This window comes from Schistocerca americana, chromosome 6 (genome assembly GCF_021461395.2).
Source record: "Schistocerca americana isolate TAMUIC-IGC-003095 chromosome 6, iqSchAmer2.1, whole genome shotgun sequence".
Lineage (NCBI taxonomy): Eukaryota > Metazoa > Arthropoda > Insecta > Orthoptera > Acrididae > Schistocerca > Schistocerca americana.
In genome coordinates this window covers 357,859,704-357,878,906 of record NC_060124.1, presented here as the reverse complement: position 1 = coordinate 357,878,906, position 19,203 = coordinate 357,859,704, and the positions used below count along the sequence as shown (strand labels likewise).

Here is a 19,203-nt window from a genome sequence, read left to right as displayed (position 1 = left end):
GACAAGCGTACACTGGATGCTAGATGCTTTGGGAAACAAGTTTTTTTCCTCAAGAATATGAATTTGGTGCCCCCTTTTCCCAGTAGCATCTAGCTGCTTGCTGCGACTGCTTGCACAGCCAACAGTCACATTCCTTTTGCCAGAAGCAGGAGAATCTACTACTCAAACATGACCCAACTGCGCATTCGCATGAGTCCGCGCGTAACTGCTAAAACAAATCGAATGTAAACAGTTGCGACTTCACAATCATTGGAGGCAATTTGTTGTTATTAAGCACTGCATAGTCTTCCTAAAGCCTTTGACACATTTTCAATTGGCAGACATGAGCCTGAGCACTGTGTGTCGTTGTTGTATATGGCGCATTTCCTTTGCAATTTAAGTTATTTTCATTTTTTTCTCTCGTTTATGTTTTATTGTTTAAGTATTATTCCGCAGTAGCGGGATACAGTAATATCCTTTGTTAGAGTATCAGTTCTTGCCAGTCAAAATTACAAAAATTTAACTGAAAACTAAAACAATGAAAAATTCCCGGAATTCTAAAAATATCCTGGGTTTTTCCCAGATCTCCCAGTTGTCCCAGGTCGTACACACCCTGAAAGAGAGGCAAAGAATTGCATGAAGTACCCTGCATCATACATTATGATTTAGCTAGTGAAGTGTCTGTGTGGATGTAGATTCAAATACTTATAGTTTCTTTTGTTCTTGCAGATGGAATGGAACAAGTATAGTTCATTTAATGAAGAGGCAGATGGTGAAATACTTGAAAATGTCAACAGATGTTTCATGGCAACACATTATCACCATTTTAACAGGCTGCTTACTACTTCTTATAGAACTCCACAACCAGAAAAAATAATTTTCTTAAAAAATGAAATATTACATTTATAAAATTAAAGACATTTTATATATGATATCACACCAGGACGCTGCTATTGTATGAAGCTTTATTCAAGAGTTGTACAGTTAGGATATAAACTTATTTCGGCTGCATTGCCATTTTCAAGTGAAATCCATATCTCATCATTGATATTGTAGCTGTCAAACATTTCTGCATATTGTATTTGTAGCGCAGATGGAGGTTTTTCTTCTTTTCTTTTGTGTGCGTGTTTCTATATATTCTCAACAGTAGACATTGTTGTCAAATAATTTTTGTTGAAAGTTCGTTTTCCACAAATCTGACATCTACTCTAAAGAAGAAAACATACATAAACAAAAACAACTCAATCTGCATTAAAAATGAAATATGCAGAAATATTTGACAGCTACAATGTCAACAATGAGATATGGAAATCGCTTGGAAGTAGCAATGCAGCTGAAATAAGCATATCGCCTAACTGTACAACTCTTGAATAAAACTTCATAAAATAGCGGCATCCTGGTATGATAATAAATATAAAATGTCTTAACAAGATATCTACTATACTGTAGGTATTAAATGTAAGAACAGTGTTAAGTTCTTGGAATTACAGGTATATGACAACCTCATTTGGAAAATCCACTGCCAGAATTAATCAAGTGCCATGGTTCAGTATATTTACGTGTTCATGATTCCTACTACGGGCAGGGGATTTAACAATGAATAAACTACTTTGTTCTGCATGTTTACATTCACTAATTGTTATAGAATCAATCTCTGGAGAAATTAAAATCACAGGAACAATATTTTCAAAATACAGAAGTGTTTAAAGAATGTCTTACCCGCTGCCACTGAATCGTAGGTTTCTGCGTGCCTTCAGCTTCTTGTGCATCACAATGCATTTCAACAGTCTCTCCAACTTTGCGCTGATATATGCTCTCAGGTTCAATAGTAAATACAGGAGGCTTACGCACCAAGACTTCCATAGGACCAGAAGATCCCTGAGTGCCTTGTGCATTGTAAGGAGTGCACGTGTATCGTCCCTGGTGGCTTTGATTTACCTGTACAACCACACACAAAATCTACAGTTTTTAAAAGAAAATTATTTGTTTACCAGATAAAAGTAATCACAGAAATTAAAAATGCCAGTTCACAAATATTTATCTGATAGTAATAAACTATAAACCTTGAGTTTTGGGAAAAATGAATGATTTGTTGGGGGCTAGTGGTAACATTATGGCCGCTGGCTGTAAAAGCTGAAGATTTATCTTCTTTAAGTCTTTTAGTATTCTCATTGGTGTCATAGCATTTTGACAATAGTTAAATTCATTTGCTTCTATCTTAAGAAAATTTATAGCAACTATTTTTGTGAGCTTAACTTGAAGCTTGCTACCTAACACACTACAACTTTTGAATGGTATAAAAAAAACTGATGTTAAATAAAGACAGGAATGTAGATGTGAATTTTTGTTGTTGACACATCAACATTTTTTTTAGATTTAATTTTTAACTGAATATGTCAGAAAATTACTGACGGTACAAATAAATATAGTCTTGTAAAGCACCACAGAAAAGTAATACTAATTGTCTGCGAAGGATAAATGAGCACAGTTATCAAAATTACGTTACCCAAAATTTGTGACAGGATTCCAGTCCCAGAAAAATATTTGGTTGATGAAAAAGTTACTATGAGGCAGGTTGAGAAGCAACCACCGTAAAGAATGTAGGAAATCATTACTGGCAGTGGTTAACTGTCTCTACACTGAGTAATTTATGGTACTTACTTCTCTTCATCAAGATACACTTTAAACTTATTTCTTCAATCTCGAAGACTGTCATGCAAGAAAAGATCTAAAGAATATGGGCTTCAAAGTTGCCACTGTCATAGAAGTTTAAAAAGGAAAAGACTGCGCCAGACATGAGCAATGGATGCCAAATATTTATTTTATTTTTAAAAAAGTTTATTATTTTTGGAGTCCTTCAAAATGTTTCATGCAATATACAGAGCAAATGCAAATAATTGGATGATTTCAATAGACTATATTTTCACTTCATCATCAACTGTATAAGAATTCACTACTATCAGAAAGAGGTAGATCCCAAGCATTTTCCACCAACTTTGATTGCATATAGCATGGACAACATATGTTGTTGGTTCGATAATTCTGGTAAATTTACATGAAAGAATGGAATATTTTTGTTGTGCCTTGGTTATTCCAAGGATGGTATAAAGAATTTCAACAATGTACAGCATGCAATTCATTGTTGACAGCCATCTGAATTGGTGTGTCACCTGCAACTGAAAATATAGAAAACCGAGTTTTGTACTGTCATTATACCCTCATTCTGTCAATGGCATTGTCAAAGAGGGCGGAGGAACGGACAGAGGTTCATGTCAATCTCTTGCCCTTGGTGTGGAAACTGCCCCTAAAGGTGAAAAAATCAGCAATGACCAATGGCATGAGGGCACAGAAGCCAATGGGAACCACCACATTAAAGACGCACAATGTGTATCCACAGGACATGTGACCTGTAACTGAAAAAGTGACATGATGATCACTCCATTGGCAAAAGATTCCAGAATAGTCCCCCATTCAGATCTCTGGGAGAGGACTGCCAAGGGGGAGGTTATGATGAAAAAAAGATTGAATTATCAATGAAAGGATAACATTCTACGAGTCAGGGTGTTGCATGTCAGAAGACTGAACGTGATAGGGAAGCTAGAAAATCTGAAAAAGGAAATGCAAAGGCTCAATATAAATATAGTAGAGGTCAGTGAAATTAAATGGAAAGAAGACAAGGATTTCTGGTCAGATGAATATAGGGTAACATCAACAGCAGCTACCAGAAAATGATATAACGGGTGTAGTATTCATTATGAATAGGAGGGTAGGGCACAGAGTGTGTTAGTGTGAACATTTCAGTGACAGGATTATTATTATCAGAATCAACAGTAACACAACACTGACAACGATAGTTCAGATATACATGCCAATGCAAAGCTGAAGATGAAGAGAGAGAGAGAGAGAAAATGATGTGGATATTGGTAGGGTAATACAATACAGAAAGGGAGATGAAAATCTGATAGTCATGGGGGACTGGAATGCAGTTGTAGGAGAAGAAGTACAAGAAAAGGTTACAGGAGAATATGGGCTTGGGACAAGGAATGAGAGAGGAGAAAGACTAATTGAGTTCTGTAATAATTTTCAGCTGGTAATAGTGAATACTCTCTTCAAGAATCACAAGAGGAGGAGGTATACTTGGAAAAGACTGGGTGACACAGGAAGATTTCAGTTAGATTACATCATGGTCAGACAGAGATCCCAAAATCAGATTCTGGATTGTAAGGCATCACCAGGAGCAGATACAAACTCAGATCACAATGTAATAGTGATGAAGATTAGGCTGAGGTTTAAGACATTAGTCAGGAAGAATCAATATGCTGAGGAGTGGGATATGGAAGTACTAAGCAATGACAAGATACGCTTGACGTTCTCTAAGGCTGTAGATACAGCAATAAACAATAGTCCAGAAGGCAGTACAGTTGAAGTGGAATGGACATCTCTAAAAAGAGCAATCACAGAAGATGGAAAGAAAAACATAGTTATAAAGAAGGTAACCGCAAAGAAACCATGGGTAACAGGAGAAATGCTTCGGCTGTTGTTTGGAGAAATTCAGAAATACAAGTTGCTGAGGAGTGAAATAAACAGGATGTGCAGGGAAGCTATGACAAAATGGCTGCAAGAAAAATGTGAAGAAATCAAAAAAGAAATGATACTCGGAAGGACTGACTCAGCACAAAAGAAAGTCACAACCACCTTTGGTGAAATTAAAAGCAATGGTGGTAACATTAAGAGTGAAACCGGAAATCCATTGTTAAATGCAGAGGAGAGAGCAAATATTTGGAAAGAATACATTTAATGCCTCTATGAGGGGGAAGATTTGTCTGATGTGAGAGAAGAAGAAACAGGAGTCAATTTAGAGGAGGTAGAGGATCCAGCATTAGAATCAGAATTTAAGAGAGCTTTGGAAGACTTAAGATAAAATAAGGCAGAAGAGATCTATAACATTCCATCAGAATTTCTAAAATAATTAGGGGAAGTGGCAACAAAATGGCTATTCACAATGGTGTGTAGATGGATGAGTCTGGCAATATACCCCCTGACTATCAGAAAAATATCGTCCACGCAATTCTGACGACTGCAAGAGCTGACAAGTGAGAGATTTATCACACAATCAGCTTAACAGCTCATGTATCCAAGTTGCTGACAAGAATAATATACAGAAGAATTGAAAAGAAAATTGAGGGTGAGTTAGATGATGATCGTTTTGGCTTTAGGAAAGGTAAAGGCACTAGAAAGGCAATTCTGACATTTCAGTTCATAATGGAAACAAGACTAAAGAAAAATCTAACACGTTCATAGGATTTGTTGACCTAGACAAAGCATTCGACAAGGTAAAATGGTGCAAGATATTCAAAGGGGTCAGCTATTGGGAGAGATGGGTAGTATACAATATGTACAAGAACCGAAAGGGAATAATAAGAGTGGACAACCAGGAACAAAATGCTCAGATTAAAAAGGGTGTAAGACAGGAATGTGGTCATTTGCCCCTACTGTTTGATCTGTACATCGCAGAAGCAATAATGGAGATAAAAGAAAGGTTCGGGGTGGAAGAAATATTCAAGGTGAAAGAGTGTCAATGATATGATTTGCTTATGACATTGCTATCCTGAGTGAAAGTAAAGAAGAATTACATGATTTTCTGAATGGAAAGGACAGTCTAAAGAGTACAGAATATGGACTGAGAGCAAATCAAAGAAAGACAAAAGTAATGAAAAGCAGCAAAATGAGAACAGCAAGAAACTTAACATCAGGGTTGATGTACATGAAGTAGATGAAGTTAAAGAATTCTGCTACCTAGGCAGCAAAATAACCAATGACAGAAGGAGCAAGGAGGACATCAAAAGCAGACTAGCACTGGCAAAAAGGGCATTCCTGGCCAAGAGAAACCTTCTAGTATCAAACATAGGCTTTAATTTGAGGAAGAAATTTCTGAGAATATATGTTTGGAGCACAGCACTGTATGGTAGTGAAAGAGGGGCTGTGGGAAAACCGGAACAGAAGGGAATAAAACCATTTGAGTTGTGGTTCTATAGACAAATGTTGATAATTAGGTGGACTGATAGGGTACGGAATGAGGAGGTTCTGCGCAGAATCAGAGAGGAAAGGAATATGTGGAAAACACTGACAAGGGAAGGGACAGGATGACAGGACATCCGTTAAGACATCAGGGACTGACTTTCATGGTACTATAGGGAGCTGTAGGCAGAAACTGTAGAGGAAGACAGAGATCGGAATACATCCAGCAGATAATTGAGGATTTAGGTTGCAAGTGATATATCTGTGGATGAAGTTCATTGGGGCTCTGCACCATCACTGAAGACCATTTAGTTTTGGCTTGATGAAGTTAAACATGGTTGAAGAAGCACTGAAGATGAAGTGTGCTCTGGCAAATTCAATAGGGGTCACTGCAAGGGAAACCACTGATAAAATCCATGAGGTGGTGATGCAAGACCACCGAATAAAAATTTGTGAGCTTGCTGAGACTGTAGACACCTGAAATGAGTGAGTGCATAATATCCTGCATGAAGAATTGGTTATTAAGAAGCTGTATGCAAGGTGGGCACCATGATTGCTCACAGTTGACCAAAAGTGCCTCTGGCACATTTCAACACAATGTCTGGTGATGTTTGATCACAATGTGCAAGACTTATTGGTGCTAGTTTGTGACCACTGACGAAACCTGTATCCATTATTACACACCAGAGTCAAAATGCCAGTCAAAACAATAGACAAATGCTACTGAAAGTGCACCAAAGAAGCAAAGACCATTTTGTTGGCTGGTAAGGTGATGGTCACTGTTTTTTGGGATTCCTAAGGAGTAATCCTCATAGATCATTTGGACAAAGACAGAACAATAACTGGACACTATTGTGCTTCATTTGTGGATTGTTTGGAACTTGTATTGGCTGAAAAAAGACCAAGGTTAGCACAAAAAAATTGCTCTTTCACAACCACCATGCACCATCTCACACATCAGAGATAACAATGGCGAAATTGAATAAACTAGGCTTTGAATTGGTTCATCATCCACTCCATTCACCAGACATAACCCTAAGTGACTTACTATTGATGCATAACTTGCAACTCTGACTTGCTGTAAGAAATTTTCATCAAATGAGGAAGTGATAGTTGCAGTCAACAAGTATTTAGCAGGTTTTTCCAGTGGGGTGAAAAAGCTGGAGGATTGCTGGACCTAGTGTACATCCATCAAAGGACACTATGTCAAGAAGTAAGATGAGCTGTTTACGAAATAAACATTTTTTCTTGCTTTTTTACCAGAGTTATCAAACACCCTTGTACATAGTATAATCATACAGTTGTTCCACTCTTCTCATGTCCTATTAAGCTTGTTTAGTGTGCTCAATAACTTAATGTGCCTTTTCAATTATCACTATTTTGCTAGAAGTGGTATGTAAACCCAATAGGAAGCCATCATACAATGAAATATCAGACATGTGGTCCAATGATGGATTTTACAGAACACTTGTGAATGGAAATGAGTGAATGCAGCTGGTTTGTAACCATCCACCAACATGGTAGGTGCTTAAGATTCCTAAACCATTTTCGCAGTGCCTTGTGGTATTGCTATGAATTAGACATTAGCCAATTTCTCAATATGTTCAAGTAAAATTGTTCCACAACAATTAATTGGTCACTAAAATGATCAAAGTACACTTTGTATAGGAATAGCACAAAGCCTTTTTAATTTCAGGATGTTACAACAAATCTTGATAACATCACAGAGTTCTTCCATATATCTGTGCATCGAATCTAAAAGAATTTTAGGTATAAATTAAATGTTACTTTATAGCCTGTTCATAATTATTCATTCCGGCAGCCTAATCCAGTTTACTAATAGCTGAAAATTTTCAGAACACATTTCCTCTTTATAGGAGCAGTTGATTGGTGTTTGTGTACAAGTTGTAGTTTGTAAGTGGGTCACTGCAATAAACCAGCAGAAACATCCCCATTTTCGATGTTGGTTACTGTAACTGATTACTGGCTCTTTTTTCTTTCCTGTATCTATAAGGTATTATTACTCTCTTCACTGATTTTATCACCAGTTATTCTTGAGATATCAGTGTATTCTCTTCTTCAATAACAGATGCATCTGCTCTCATGATAGTGCTTACACTTCTTTTGGAAGAGTTGCAAATGAAGCATATTTTCACTTAAACTCTGGCCAAATCATGAAACTGTCTATTCCACATAGTCAAGCACCCATCATGTATGACTGCTGCCATGTATATGGGAACAGAAATCATGATATATATACAACATACAGACCCAGATTCATACTGACTGTCAGACAAGGCAGGTACAAATTACTTAATGGAAGTTAGGACTTAAAAAAAAAAAAAAAATTGACATTTTCTTATTTTATCCCATTATAACATTTGCAATTTTCTCAATAAAATAGTACACAAATCACTTATAAACTCAAATGAAAATTGTTTTATTTATTTTTTTATGATATCATCTGTACGTGTTTTAAAAGTTAACAATATCAGGAAAAAGACAGATGCCCGCTCACCATAAAAATGACATACTGAGTTGCAGACAGGCACAACACAAAGCCTGTTACACATTTAGGAGTTTGCCACAGCTTTCTACAGAAAAGAAAACATACACACATTCAGACAAGCAAGTACAGGAACACATAAGTGCCAAATCTGGCAGCTTGATTCCCATCCAAGCTGCCGGAGATGGCAGTCATGTGTGCATGAGGTGTGCTTGCTTGTGTGAATGTGTATGGGTGTGTGTGTGTGTGTGTGTGTGTGTGTGTGTGTGTGTGTGTGTGTGTGTTTCCATTTCTGAAGAAGGCTTTGGTCAAAAGCCTAATACATAACAGTCTTTCATTGTGCATGTCTGCAACTCAGAGAGTCATCTTGAGCAGCAATCTATCCTTTTCCTAATATTGTTGATATTCCCAACTGGAGCTCCCATTATTCATTTAAAAAGATAAAAAAATTTGGATTATTTAAAGATCACCTAAAGTTCGTACTTTTTATATAGAAGGCTATTGACTGTTCTATTAGGACAGTGATGCTATGCCGATTCTGTCGGTAGCCCTGTTGAAAACAATATACTAGCTGAAACAACCTGGCACATTAAAACTATCAGCCATTATACCTTGTAACCTTTGCCTTTCATGGGCCAGCACTCTACTGACTGAGTCACCCAACTATGATTCACGACCTGTCCTCATGGGTTTAGTTCCACTAGTACCTCATCTCCTTGTCTTTCAAACTTCACAAAAGGTCTCCTGTGAAACATATCTGACTAGCCCAAATAGAAGAAATGGTATTGTGGGGACGTGGCTTAGCAATCGTCTGGGGGATGTTCCCAAAATGAAATACTCGCTCTGCAGAGGAGCATGTGCTGATATTAGAGTTACAGACTCTAACTCTAGGCCTTTGCCTTTTGTGGGCAAATGCTCTACTGACTGAGCTACCCAAGCATAACTCACATCCCATCCTCACAGATTTGCTTCTACTAGTACCTCATCTCCAGCCTTTTAAAGTTCACAGAAGTTCTCCTGCGAAACTTGCAGGACTAGCACTCCTGGAAGAAAGGATATTGCAGAGACATGGCTTAGCCACAGCGTGGGGGATGCTTCCAGAATGAAATGTTCACTCTGGCAGATTAAAACAATGTGCAGACTAAGACTCGAAATTGGGACCTTCACCTGTCAATGGCAAATGTTCTACCAACCGAGCTACACAAGCATGACTCACAACCCATCCTCTCACATTTATTTCTACCAGTACCTCATTTCCCACCTTACAAACTGCCAAGAAGTCTCATATCAGCACACACTCCACTACAGAGTGAAAATTTTACTCTGGAAACATGCCCCAGGACGTTGCTAAGCCACGTCTCTCTAATGTCTTTCCTTCTAGGAGTGCTAGTTACGAAAGTTTCACATGAGAACTTGTGCAAAGTTTGTGAGGTAGGAAATGGGTATTGGCAGAAGTAAAGCTGTGGGGATGGGTCATGAGTTGTGCTTGGTTAGCTCTGTCAGTAGCGCACTAGCCCAGAAAAGGCAAAGGTGTTGAGTTTGAATCTCATGCTAACACACAGTTTTGATCTGTCAAGAATTTTCATATCAGCACACACTCCACTGCAGAGCAAATATTTCATTCTGGAAACATCCTCCAGGCTGGGGCTAAGCCATGTCTCCACAATATCCTTTCTTCGAGGTGTGCTAGTCCTGCAGGTTTTGCAGGAGAACTGTGAAGTTTGGAAGGTAGGAGATTAGGTACTGCTAGAAGTAAAGCTGTGAGGATGGATCATGTCATGATTAGGTAGCTCAGTAAGTAGAGCATTTGTCCAAGAAAGGCAAAGGTTCCCAGTTTGAATTTTGGCCGCCACACAGTTTTAATCTGCCAGGAAATTTCATATCAGTGCACTCCCTGCTGCAGAGTGAAAATTTCAATCTGGGATGTAGTAGCTTATTCACAGTACAAACCTATATATTATGCAGAATTTCTAAGAATTTTGTTGCACCAGTGACCAATGTGAATACTGGAAAGGTAACTGACTTTCAGATTCTGACAAAACATTGTCATAAATTTAAATCATTTAACTCAGCAGAACAAACTGTGAGAGGAACTACGAAAGAACAAGTGTTGAAGAGGGGGGCCTCTGCAGCTATTGAAATTTTCAGTTGATACATGAATGAAATGTGTGTTTGTCATTCTGAGTTCTTAGGTGACTGGGATTTGAAAGCATACAACAGTGTAATAGCAGCTTGGCCTGATGGTGATAAGATTATCACAAAACAAGAATGTGTGGATTATGTCCAGATGAAGATAAGAACCAGGCTGAAGAAGCTGGAACTAAGATTTTAAAAAACAATAAACCTTCTGATTGTTAATACAAAGGGCGTAGACTGACAGACAATATTACTGATGAATTGCAACAATATTATGGGGTAGCCATTTTGAACAACACTGATAATTTGTTCATAATGATGCACGCAGTATGGACTACTTCTTCCACAAACTGTCAACAGCTGACAAACAAATATATCAGGCTGCCCCTGACCAGAATCATGGTGCCCGTAATGCAATACCCAATACTCAAATGCTTTCTACAGCCGGAAACATTCCATCTCAGGAACATTCATGGAAGCCACAAAGCCCATTTACACAGACCTGGCACATCCTGACTTGCTGAAATGCCTACATAGGCAGACTCAGAATCCAAATGAAGCTTTCAGAAATCTCATATGGACTCGCCTAATAAAAAAAATGTTTTTATTGAAAGAAAGACACTAAAATTGAGCATCTGTGAGTCTATTATTATTTTTAATGATGGCAGCGTTAGCAGGGTAGAAGTGCTACAGCATATGGAATTATTCATGAGTGTTGTTGTTAATTTTATTTATTTATTTATTTATTTTAATGAACATTCATAGAATAGGCTGCATCAGAGAACTTCAACAGATGGGAAAGGTTCGCTTCGATAAAACGCGATATGCAACATCAATGGCCGCAGAGAAATCCACAAGGAAGAAAAGAATGAGTGCAGTGTGATTCTGAGTGAGTAAAAATAAAGAATAAAACATATAATAAGTAAGTTTTAGTCATTTCTAACTTTAGAAGCTGTTACTGAAAATTTACATTTTCAGCTGCATTATTCTCCAAATCTCAGGACCCCACTTGGAGAAAAGTACACAAATTTTCAGGGAGGTTCTACACACAACTAAAATAAAAACATAATGTTAGATGTGCTAAATTTATTTTGGGAAAAATACAAGAATATGCAAAATTTAAACCATATAGTTAAAAAATTGTATTTCATAGACCTCTAGGTGAAATGCAATTATTTTAGTTCAGTACACTACGAACACCCTAACCTAACCTAACCCAACCCCCAATAATAGTTCCATATCTATTGCTAAGGTGGTCTGTGTAATACAGCGAAGCCAAATAACAAAATTTGTGTATGTGATTGAATTGTATGAGGGAAAAAATCCATGTGGGAAAAATATATATAATGTCTGCCTGTGTCTGTATGTGTGCAGATGGATGTGTGTGTGTGTGTGTGTGTGTGTGTGTGTGTGTGTGTGTGCGCGTGTGCGAGTGTATACCTGTCCTTTTTTCTCCAGGATTGGAATGATCCTTACCCTCTCCCTTAAAACCCACATCCTTTCGTCTTTCCCTCTCCTTCCCTCTTTCCTGATGAAGCAACCTTGGGTTGCAAAAGCTTGAAATTTCTGTGTGTGTTTGTGTTTTTTTTATTGTGTCTGTCTACCAGTGCTAAGTGGTAAGTCACAGCATATATATATAAAAACACAGATGATGTGACTTACCGAACGAAAGTGCTGGCAGGTCGATAGACACACAAACAAACACAAACATACAGATGAAATTCAAGCTTTCATAACAAACTGTTGCCTCATCAGGAAAGAGGGAACGAGAGGGAAAGATGAAAGGTTGTGGGTTTTAAGGGAGAGGGTAAGGAGTCATTCCAATCCCGGGAGCGGAAAGACTTACCTTAGGGGGAAAGAAGGGGTGTACACTCACACACACACATATATTCATCCGCACATACACAGACACAAGCAGACATTTGTAAAGGCAAAGAGTTTGGGCAGAGATGTCAGTCGAGGCGGAAGTACAGAGGCAAAGATGTTGTTGAAAGACAGGTGAGGTATGAGCGGCGGCAACTTGAAATCAGCGGAGGTTGAGGCCTGGTGGGTAACGAGAAGAGAGGATATACTGAAGGGCACGTTCCCATCTCCGGAGTTCTGACAGGTTGGTTTTCGTGGGAAGTATCCAGATAACCCGGATGGTGTAACACTGTGCCAAGATGTGCTGGGCGTGCATCAAGGCATGTTTAGCCACAGGGTGATCCTCATTACCAACAAACACTGTCTGCCTGTGTCCATTCGCATGCTCCCGGGATTAGAATGACTCCTTACCCTCTCCCTTAAAACCCACATCCTTTCGTCTTTCCTTCCCTCTCCTTCCCTCTTTCCTGATGAAGCAATAGTTGGTTGCGAAAGCTAGAATTTTGTGTGTGTGTGTGTGTGTGTGTGTGTGTGTGTGTGTGTCTATATATATATATATATATATATATATATATATATATGTGTGTGTGTGTGTGTGTGTAAGAGAGAGAGAGAGAGAGAGAGAGAGAGAGAGAGAGAGAGAGAGAGAGAGAGATATCTATTTTTGATGAAGGCCTTACTGGCTGAAAGCTTTATTTATTTGTGACAGTCTTTTTGTTATGCCTATCTGTGACTCAGCATCTCTGCTATATTGTGAGTGGCAACTTGCCTTTTCATAATATTGTTAAAATTTAGCATTGTCAGTACAAGATATTCCTGCTACCCTTATACAGAAGTCCTTTTAGTTATTGTTATTTATGAATGAGGAAATACTTGTAGCTGCTGTGCAAATTTACCATTAAAATATACAAAAATTTTGCTTGGGGAAAGGTACAACAAATGCTCATACATTAGTGAATGAAGCAATTGGGCTGAAATGATGTCATGCTATATTCTGGCAGCTAGAGGGAGGGGGGAGCGGGGAGGGGGGAGGGGGGGGGGGAGGAGAAGGAGAGTAGTTGGTAGCTGGGGCTGTTGACATTTACAAAGCAACTGGGTATGACTAACAGTTTTTCATCTGATACTGAAGAGATTCAATTGGTTAACCAAGAGGAAGATATACTGTACTTCTCGGAATAATTGCTGGCCTTACATATTGAAATGCACGGGCAATGGCCACAGGGAAGGAGGGCGAGGGGGAAGGAGTAATTTCCATAAGTAGATACAAATAAGCCAAGTGCAATGGTGTGAAAAAGTGAAGGATATTTATGGACTAAATGATAACTGTAATTCGAGACACAAAATATTCAGTTACTATGCATGGATGGCTCAAACAAATAAGTTATTGCTCTTTGGATGAACAAACAATTTCTTTCAAGAAGTTAAAAGAAAATGCATTTTGATTATTCCCAGCAGTACCAAACTCAACATGGAAGTGGAAACTAATCTATGTCAGCTTAATTGGATATGAAAAACAGGATATAAAGAGGTTGTCTCATCACACAATAAGGCCCATCAACACATATTCTCAAACAACAGAATTAACATTAGCTGCCAAATGGTATATGCAATCAAATGCCAATGTCAAGACTTCAAACATCCTTCTTTGAGTAGTGGTAAGACTTTGAATTTATTTTAATCTTGACAAGTGTAATGTTATAAAATTGTAGAATACTTAGTAAACAATCTGCATTCAACGACAATCTTGAAATCTCATACTCAATAAATGCAAACACTCTGCAATGCACATAGTGTACGTCATTTGAATATAAGATAAATATTTATTTTTGTCAAAATATAGCTAGTAGAAATTATTTTACATGAAAAGCCTACTTACACGTGTGAACAGTAAGGAACCATTATTCATGATTACAATATCTTTGGTCTGGTATGGTTCCAAGAGGCGTTTATCTTTGGTCCACGTCACGTACTGCAGTGGTGGGTTTGCCTTAATGTAGCACTGAACTACACCGGCCAGTCGAAAGGGCAGGTACTGAACTGTGGGTGTAAAGGTCACCTTTGCTGGATCTGTTTTAAAAAAATTAATGAAAAGATAATGACTGCAGTCAAATAGGACACATCTTGCTACATGATATGTCCATTTCATGCAAAGGAATGTTTACAATTTTTTTTCTGCTGCTGTGTTTTCATTAACTTACAGTCATGAGGTGAAGTCAAACATTAAAGTACTTTATACTATTTTAGTTTCCAGTAAAATTACACAGCTCAAAGAATAATTTTGTTTATATAGCCCCCTATCAGTTCTTAGTAGATTAAAACACTTGGAAAGAGGAGTGTGCCATATGTAAGTCTAGGACAGAATCCCTTAAGCGTCCCATCATGTGTAATGGATCGCAGCAATCCATCGACAGGTCCCTTGACCTGCCCTTAAAACACATGAGTGTAACTGCAGAGTGCACTGACTGCTGATTGTTTGTAATTCCAGAGCAATCAAAAGAACACAACAAAAGAGTGGTAAACTGATGGTGATAAAAGCGGCAATTGGTCTCTCAGTTTAACCCCACAACCCACGTACACTGATCAGCCTGACTATCTACCCAGTAACTTGTACGTCCACTTTTGGCACAGATGACAGCAGCAACACATTGTAACATGGAAGCCACTTTTTGGAGCTCCAATGTTAGGCGGGTCATGGAACCCCTAAGGAACATAGCGGCTAGGACAGGGAAGAAGTCCAACATTCACTTGGTGTGCTTGCCGGGGGGCCTTGTCTGGGATGTGGAAGAGGCTCTTCCAGCAGCTATCGAGCACGCGGGGTGCAGCCAACTGCAGACTGTTGGACATGTCGGCACCAACGATGCCAGTCATCGGGGTTTCGAGGAAATCCTTGGGTCCTTTTGACAGCTGGCTAAATTGGCGAAGGTGGCCTCCATCTCTCGAGGAGTGTAGGCCAAGCTGACAATTTGCAGCATCGTATCCAAGATGGACCGGGGTCCTCTGGTTTGGAGTCAAGTGCAGAATCTAAACCAGAAGCTACATCGACTCTGTGACAAAAACGGCTGTACATTCCTCAACCTATGCTATGGGGTGGAAGGTTGTAGGACGCCCCCCAATAGATCAGGGGTGCACTACACACAGGAAGAAGCTATGTGGATAGCACAGTACATGTGGCATGCACATGGAGGTTTTTTAGATTAGATTCGTCCCCACGGGAAACAAACCGTTGGTCTGAAAAATTGCCAGTTTGTAACACTGATGTGGATGTGCCAACTGTAAAAATAGTTAGTTCGCATAAACAGGTCATTCCAAAGGATTTAAATATGCTAAACCTCATGTTAGTAAATTGTCGAAGTGTCTGTAGCAAGATCACCGAGTTACTCTCCGAAATAAACAGTAGTAATGCCAATATTGTATTAGGTACTGAAAGCTGGTTGAAACCAGACATAAATAGCAGTGAAATTTTGAACTTGAATAGGACAATGTTTAGGAAGGATACAACTGATGCTATGGGAGGTGGTGTGTTCACTGCTGTTAAAAGCTGTTTAAATGCAGATGAGATCGATACTGGGTCAGACTGTGAAATAGTCTGGATAAAGCTGTCAATCACACAAGCAGTGACCGTTGTATTAGGAAGTTTTTATAGACCACCAGCATCTGCAACAAACGTTGCAGAACATTTCAGAGAAAGTCTTGAGTACATAGGGAGTAAATATCCAAATTATCCATTACTTATAGGTGGAGACTTTAATCTGGCATCCATTGACTGGGAAAATTACACGTTTATCACAGGTGGCAGAAGCAAAGTCTCGTGTGAAGTTATTCTAGGAGTTTACGCATTGACCGGATCTTGGTGTGCATCATGGAAGCAGGTCAGAACAGGGTGGTGCCAGTGCTTGCAGATGAGGCTGGTTCCAAGGTGCATCAGTTGGCAATACATCTTGGAACATGCACACGGGTGTGATTCATTTGACGGAAACTGTGGAGGGCCTGCTGTTTACTATTACATCCAGTGTTCATCTCCTTTTTATAAGACATGGTCCGAGCATGTGTAAGGAGGCTGCAGTGAGGGATTAACACCATCCACGCACAGCATTATGTGCAAGCATGTTTCCAAGTCATAATCTGCATAGCTGGGTGCTGTACAGTGGCTTGAAGCATTGCAAGGGCGAATGCATCCTACATGTTACTTCAACTAACGAATGAAGTATTGCTGGTCTTGGTCAGAAGACTGCAGGGAATCCACGTCAAGAAATTCTCCAGGAAAGCGTAGTGCTTCACTGTAGATTAGATCTGCTGATGAGGAACCTATGTCTGGCATGTAAGTGTTTTGGAGAGCAAGTATGATCATCAGTAGATCTGTCACCCAATTACTTTCATGACGCATCAGTGTTGCTTTAAAGGAAAAGTGCCAACACTCAATCATGCCAGTGCTCACTGGGTCATAACATCTAGTTTTGTGGTGAACAGTGCCATTGAATTTGGTAAATTGGGTGTGCAGATCAGGTTCACGTTGGTGGCCATGGTCTGTTGTGACATGCAGTGGGCAACAAAAGCAAGATACCGGTATCCAATTTGACACAAAGGCAGAGGCTAGAGTTTCTGCTGAAATATTGTCAACTGCTTCTGGCCACTGAGTAAAGCACTCAATAATTTTTGGAGAATAGCGTTGAACATTCAACAGGGGTAGTGGGCCGGCAAATTCATTATGTATGTGCACAAATCATGAAGTTATGTCACGGAAGTCTTCCAATGGCACACACACACGGTGCGATACTTTGCTGTGTTGACATTGGATACACACGTGTCCTTTTGTGACAGTTTTTTTGCATTCCAGACTAAACAAATCATTTTGAGACAAGGCAAAATGGTCTGACACCAGAGTGATACAAGTTATACAAGCTGTTGAAGCTGCATGTGCAGAATGTAGTTAGTAAGAAGGGACAAGGCCTTCCACTTGAGATATCACAGTCTAACTTAATGTCTGCTCCAGGAACATTGACTAGCTGCAACTCTAATGTTGACGCTGCATCACTGAGAAGATTCTGGAGCTCCTCATCAGTATGTTGTGCCTTGGTGAGTTACACAAAATCAGTGGTGCTTGACAGACTGTTGATGTGAGAAAGACAGTCGGCTACCACAATGCCAGTACCCAAAATACGCTTGATGTCAGTACTGAGCTAGGAGATAAATTCCAAATGGTTGTATTAATGTGGTGAGCAACGATTATTTTGTTGAAAGTTTAGGAGAGTGGCTTATGATCCCTGAAGATGATGAACTCTCTGGCTTCTAACTCTGTGTGGAAGTACTTGATTGCCTCACAGATAGTGAGAAGTTCTCGACCACACACACTTCACTTTTGCTGTGATGGTGACAGATTACGTGAATGGAAAGCAAGTGTCTAACATAAATCATCATGTAGTTATAATGCTGCACCAATAGCAGTCTCACTTGCATCTATCACTAAATACAAGGGGTACATCCAGTTCATGTTGTGCCAAGACTGCAGCATTCACTATGCTCTGTTTTGTCATTAGGAAGGCACTGTTCGCTGTACTGGAGAATTTCCTTTGGTTTTTGGACCAGCAAATGCCACAGTCAGCGATTCCTATAATTCAGCTGATCATGGCAAATGGCAACAGTAAAAATTCAACATGCCCAAGAAGTGGTGTAATCCCTTAACAGTGGTTGGTTGTGCAATCTTCAGAATGGCTTCTACTTTTTCTGGCAATGGTAGTTAGCCTGAAGAGGAACTCTGTTGGCCTAAAAAGTTAATTTGCAACTGCCCAAATGCACACTTAGCAGTGTTTACAATCAATCCTTGATGTTCTAAGCATTTATAAACTTTGATTAGGTGTTACTGATGCAGTTCCAAATTGGTGAAAATGGCAAGGATATCATCCAGATAGGTGAAACACAATGGTACAACCCGTAGTACTGAGTCAATAAACCATGACTTTGTAGCAATATGGTGACCAAATGTCATAAAAAGACTCTCAGATAAACTAAATGGAGTGATGTTGGCTCTTTCAGGGACATCCTCTTCAACACCAGCATTTGTATGGAAGCCTTAGCCCAGTCTAGCACACTAACAGGTTGCACAACATACAGCATAGTTATGGTCACAGCAGGGATGCTGGACTGTGGTGTCCGTACTGTAAGACCTTCGGTACACACACCATCAGATTATTTGACTTGTCGCTCTAACGAAGTAGGCGAGTGTCAGCAATACGAGGTGCGGCTAGAAAAAAACCGGACTGATGCTGGAAAAAACATTTATTTACAATTATTTACAATTTCATGTTATCTCCTTCAATGTACTCTCCTCCTCGGTCTCTACACCGCTCCATACGAATTTTCCACTGTTCATAGCAATGCTGCAGATCATTTTCGGTAAGTCCATACATTACTTCCGTCGCTTTTTCTTTTACTGCTTCAACAGTCTCAAATCTAGTTCCTTTCAAAGCTGACTTGACTTTAGGGAAAAGAAAAAAGTCACAGGGGGCCAAATCAGGTGAGTAGGGTGGATGATCTAAGATGGGAATGTTGTGTTTTGCCAAAAACGTCTTCACTGACAACGCACTGTGAGCTGGGGCATTGTCTTGGTGAAGGATCCATGACTTTTTTCTCCACAAATCGTTCCGTTTTCTCCGTACTCGCTCACGTAGGGTAGCCAGGACGCTAATGTAGTAAAGCTGATTCAC

At 39.4% G+C, this 19,203-nt stretch overlaps 1 protein-coding gene across 1 annotated transcript in view; it reads right to left on the bottom strand.

Moving 5' to 3' along the window:
• LOC124619319 (protein turtle-like) overlaps positions 1-19,203 on the bottom strand; it is a 906,568-nt gene that overhangs the window by 102,002 nt on the left and 785,363 nt on the right. The window contains exons 9-10 of the mRNA XM_047145628.1: positions 14,379-14,569; positions 1,699-1,917 (exon numbers count right to left, since the gene is read on the bottom strand). Coding sequence (XP_047001584.1) covers positions 1,699-1,917; positions 14,379-14,569 — 410 coding nt within the window. The remainder of the gene's footprint in view (positions 1-1,698; positions 1,918-14,378; positions 14,570-19,203) is intronic.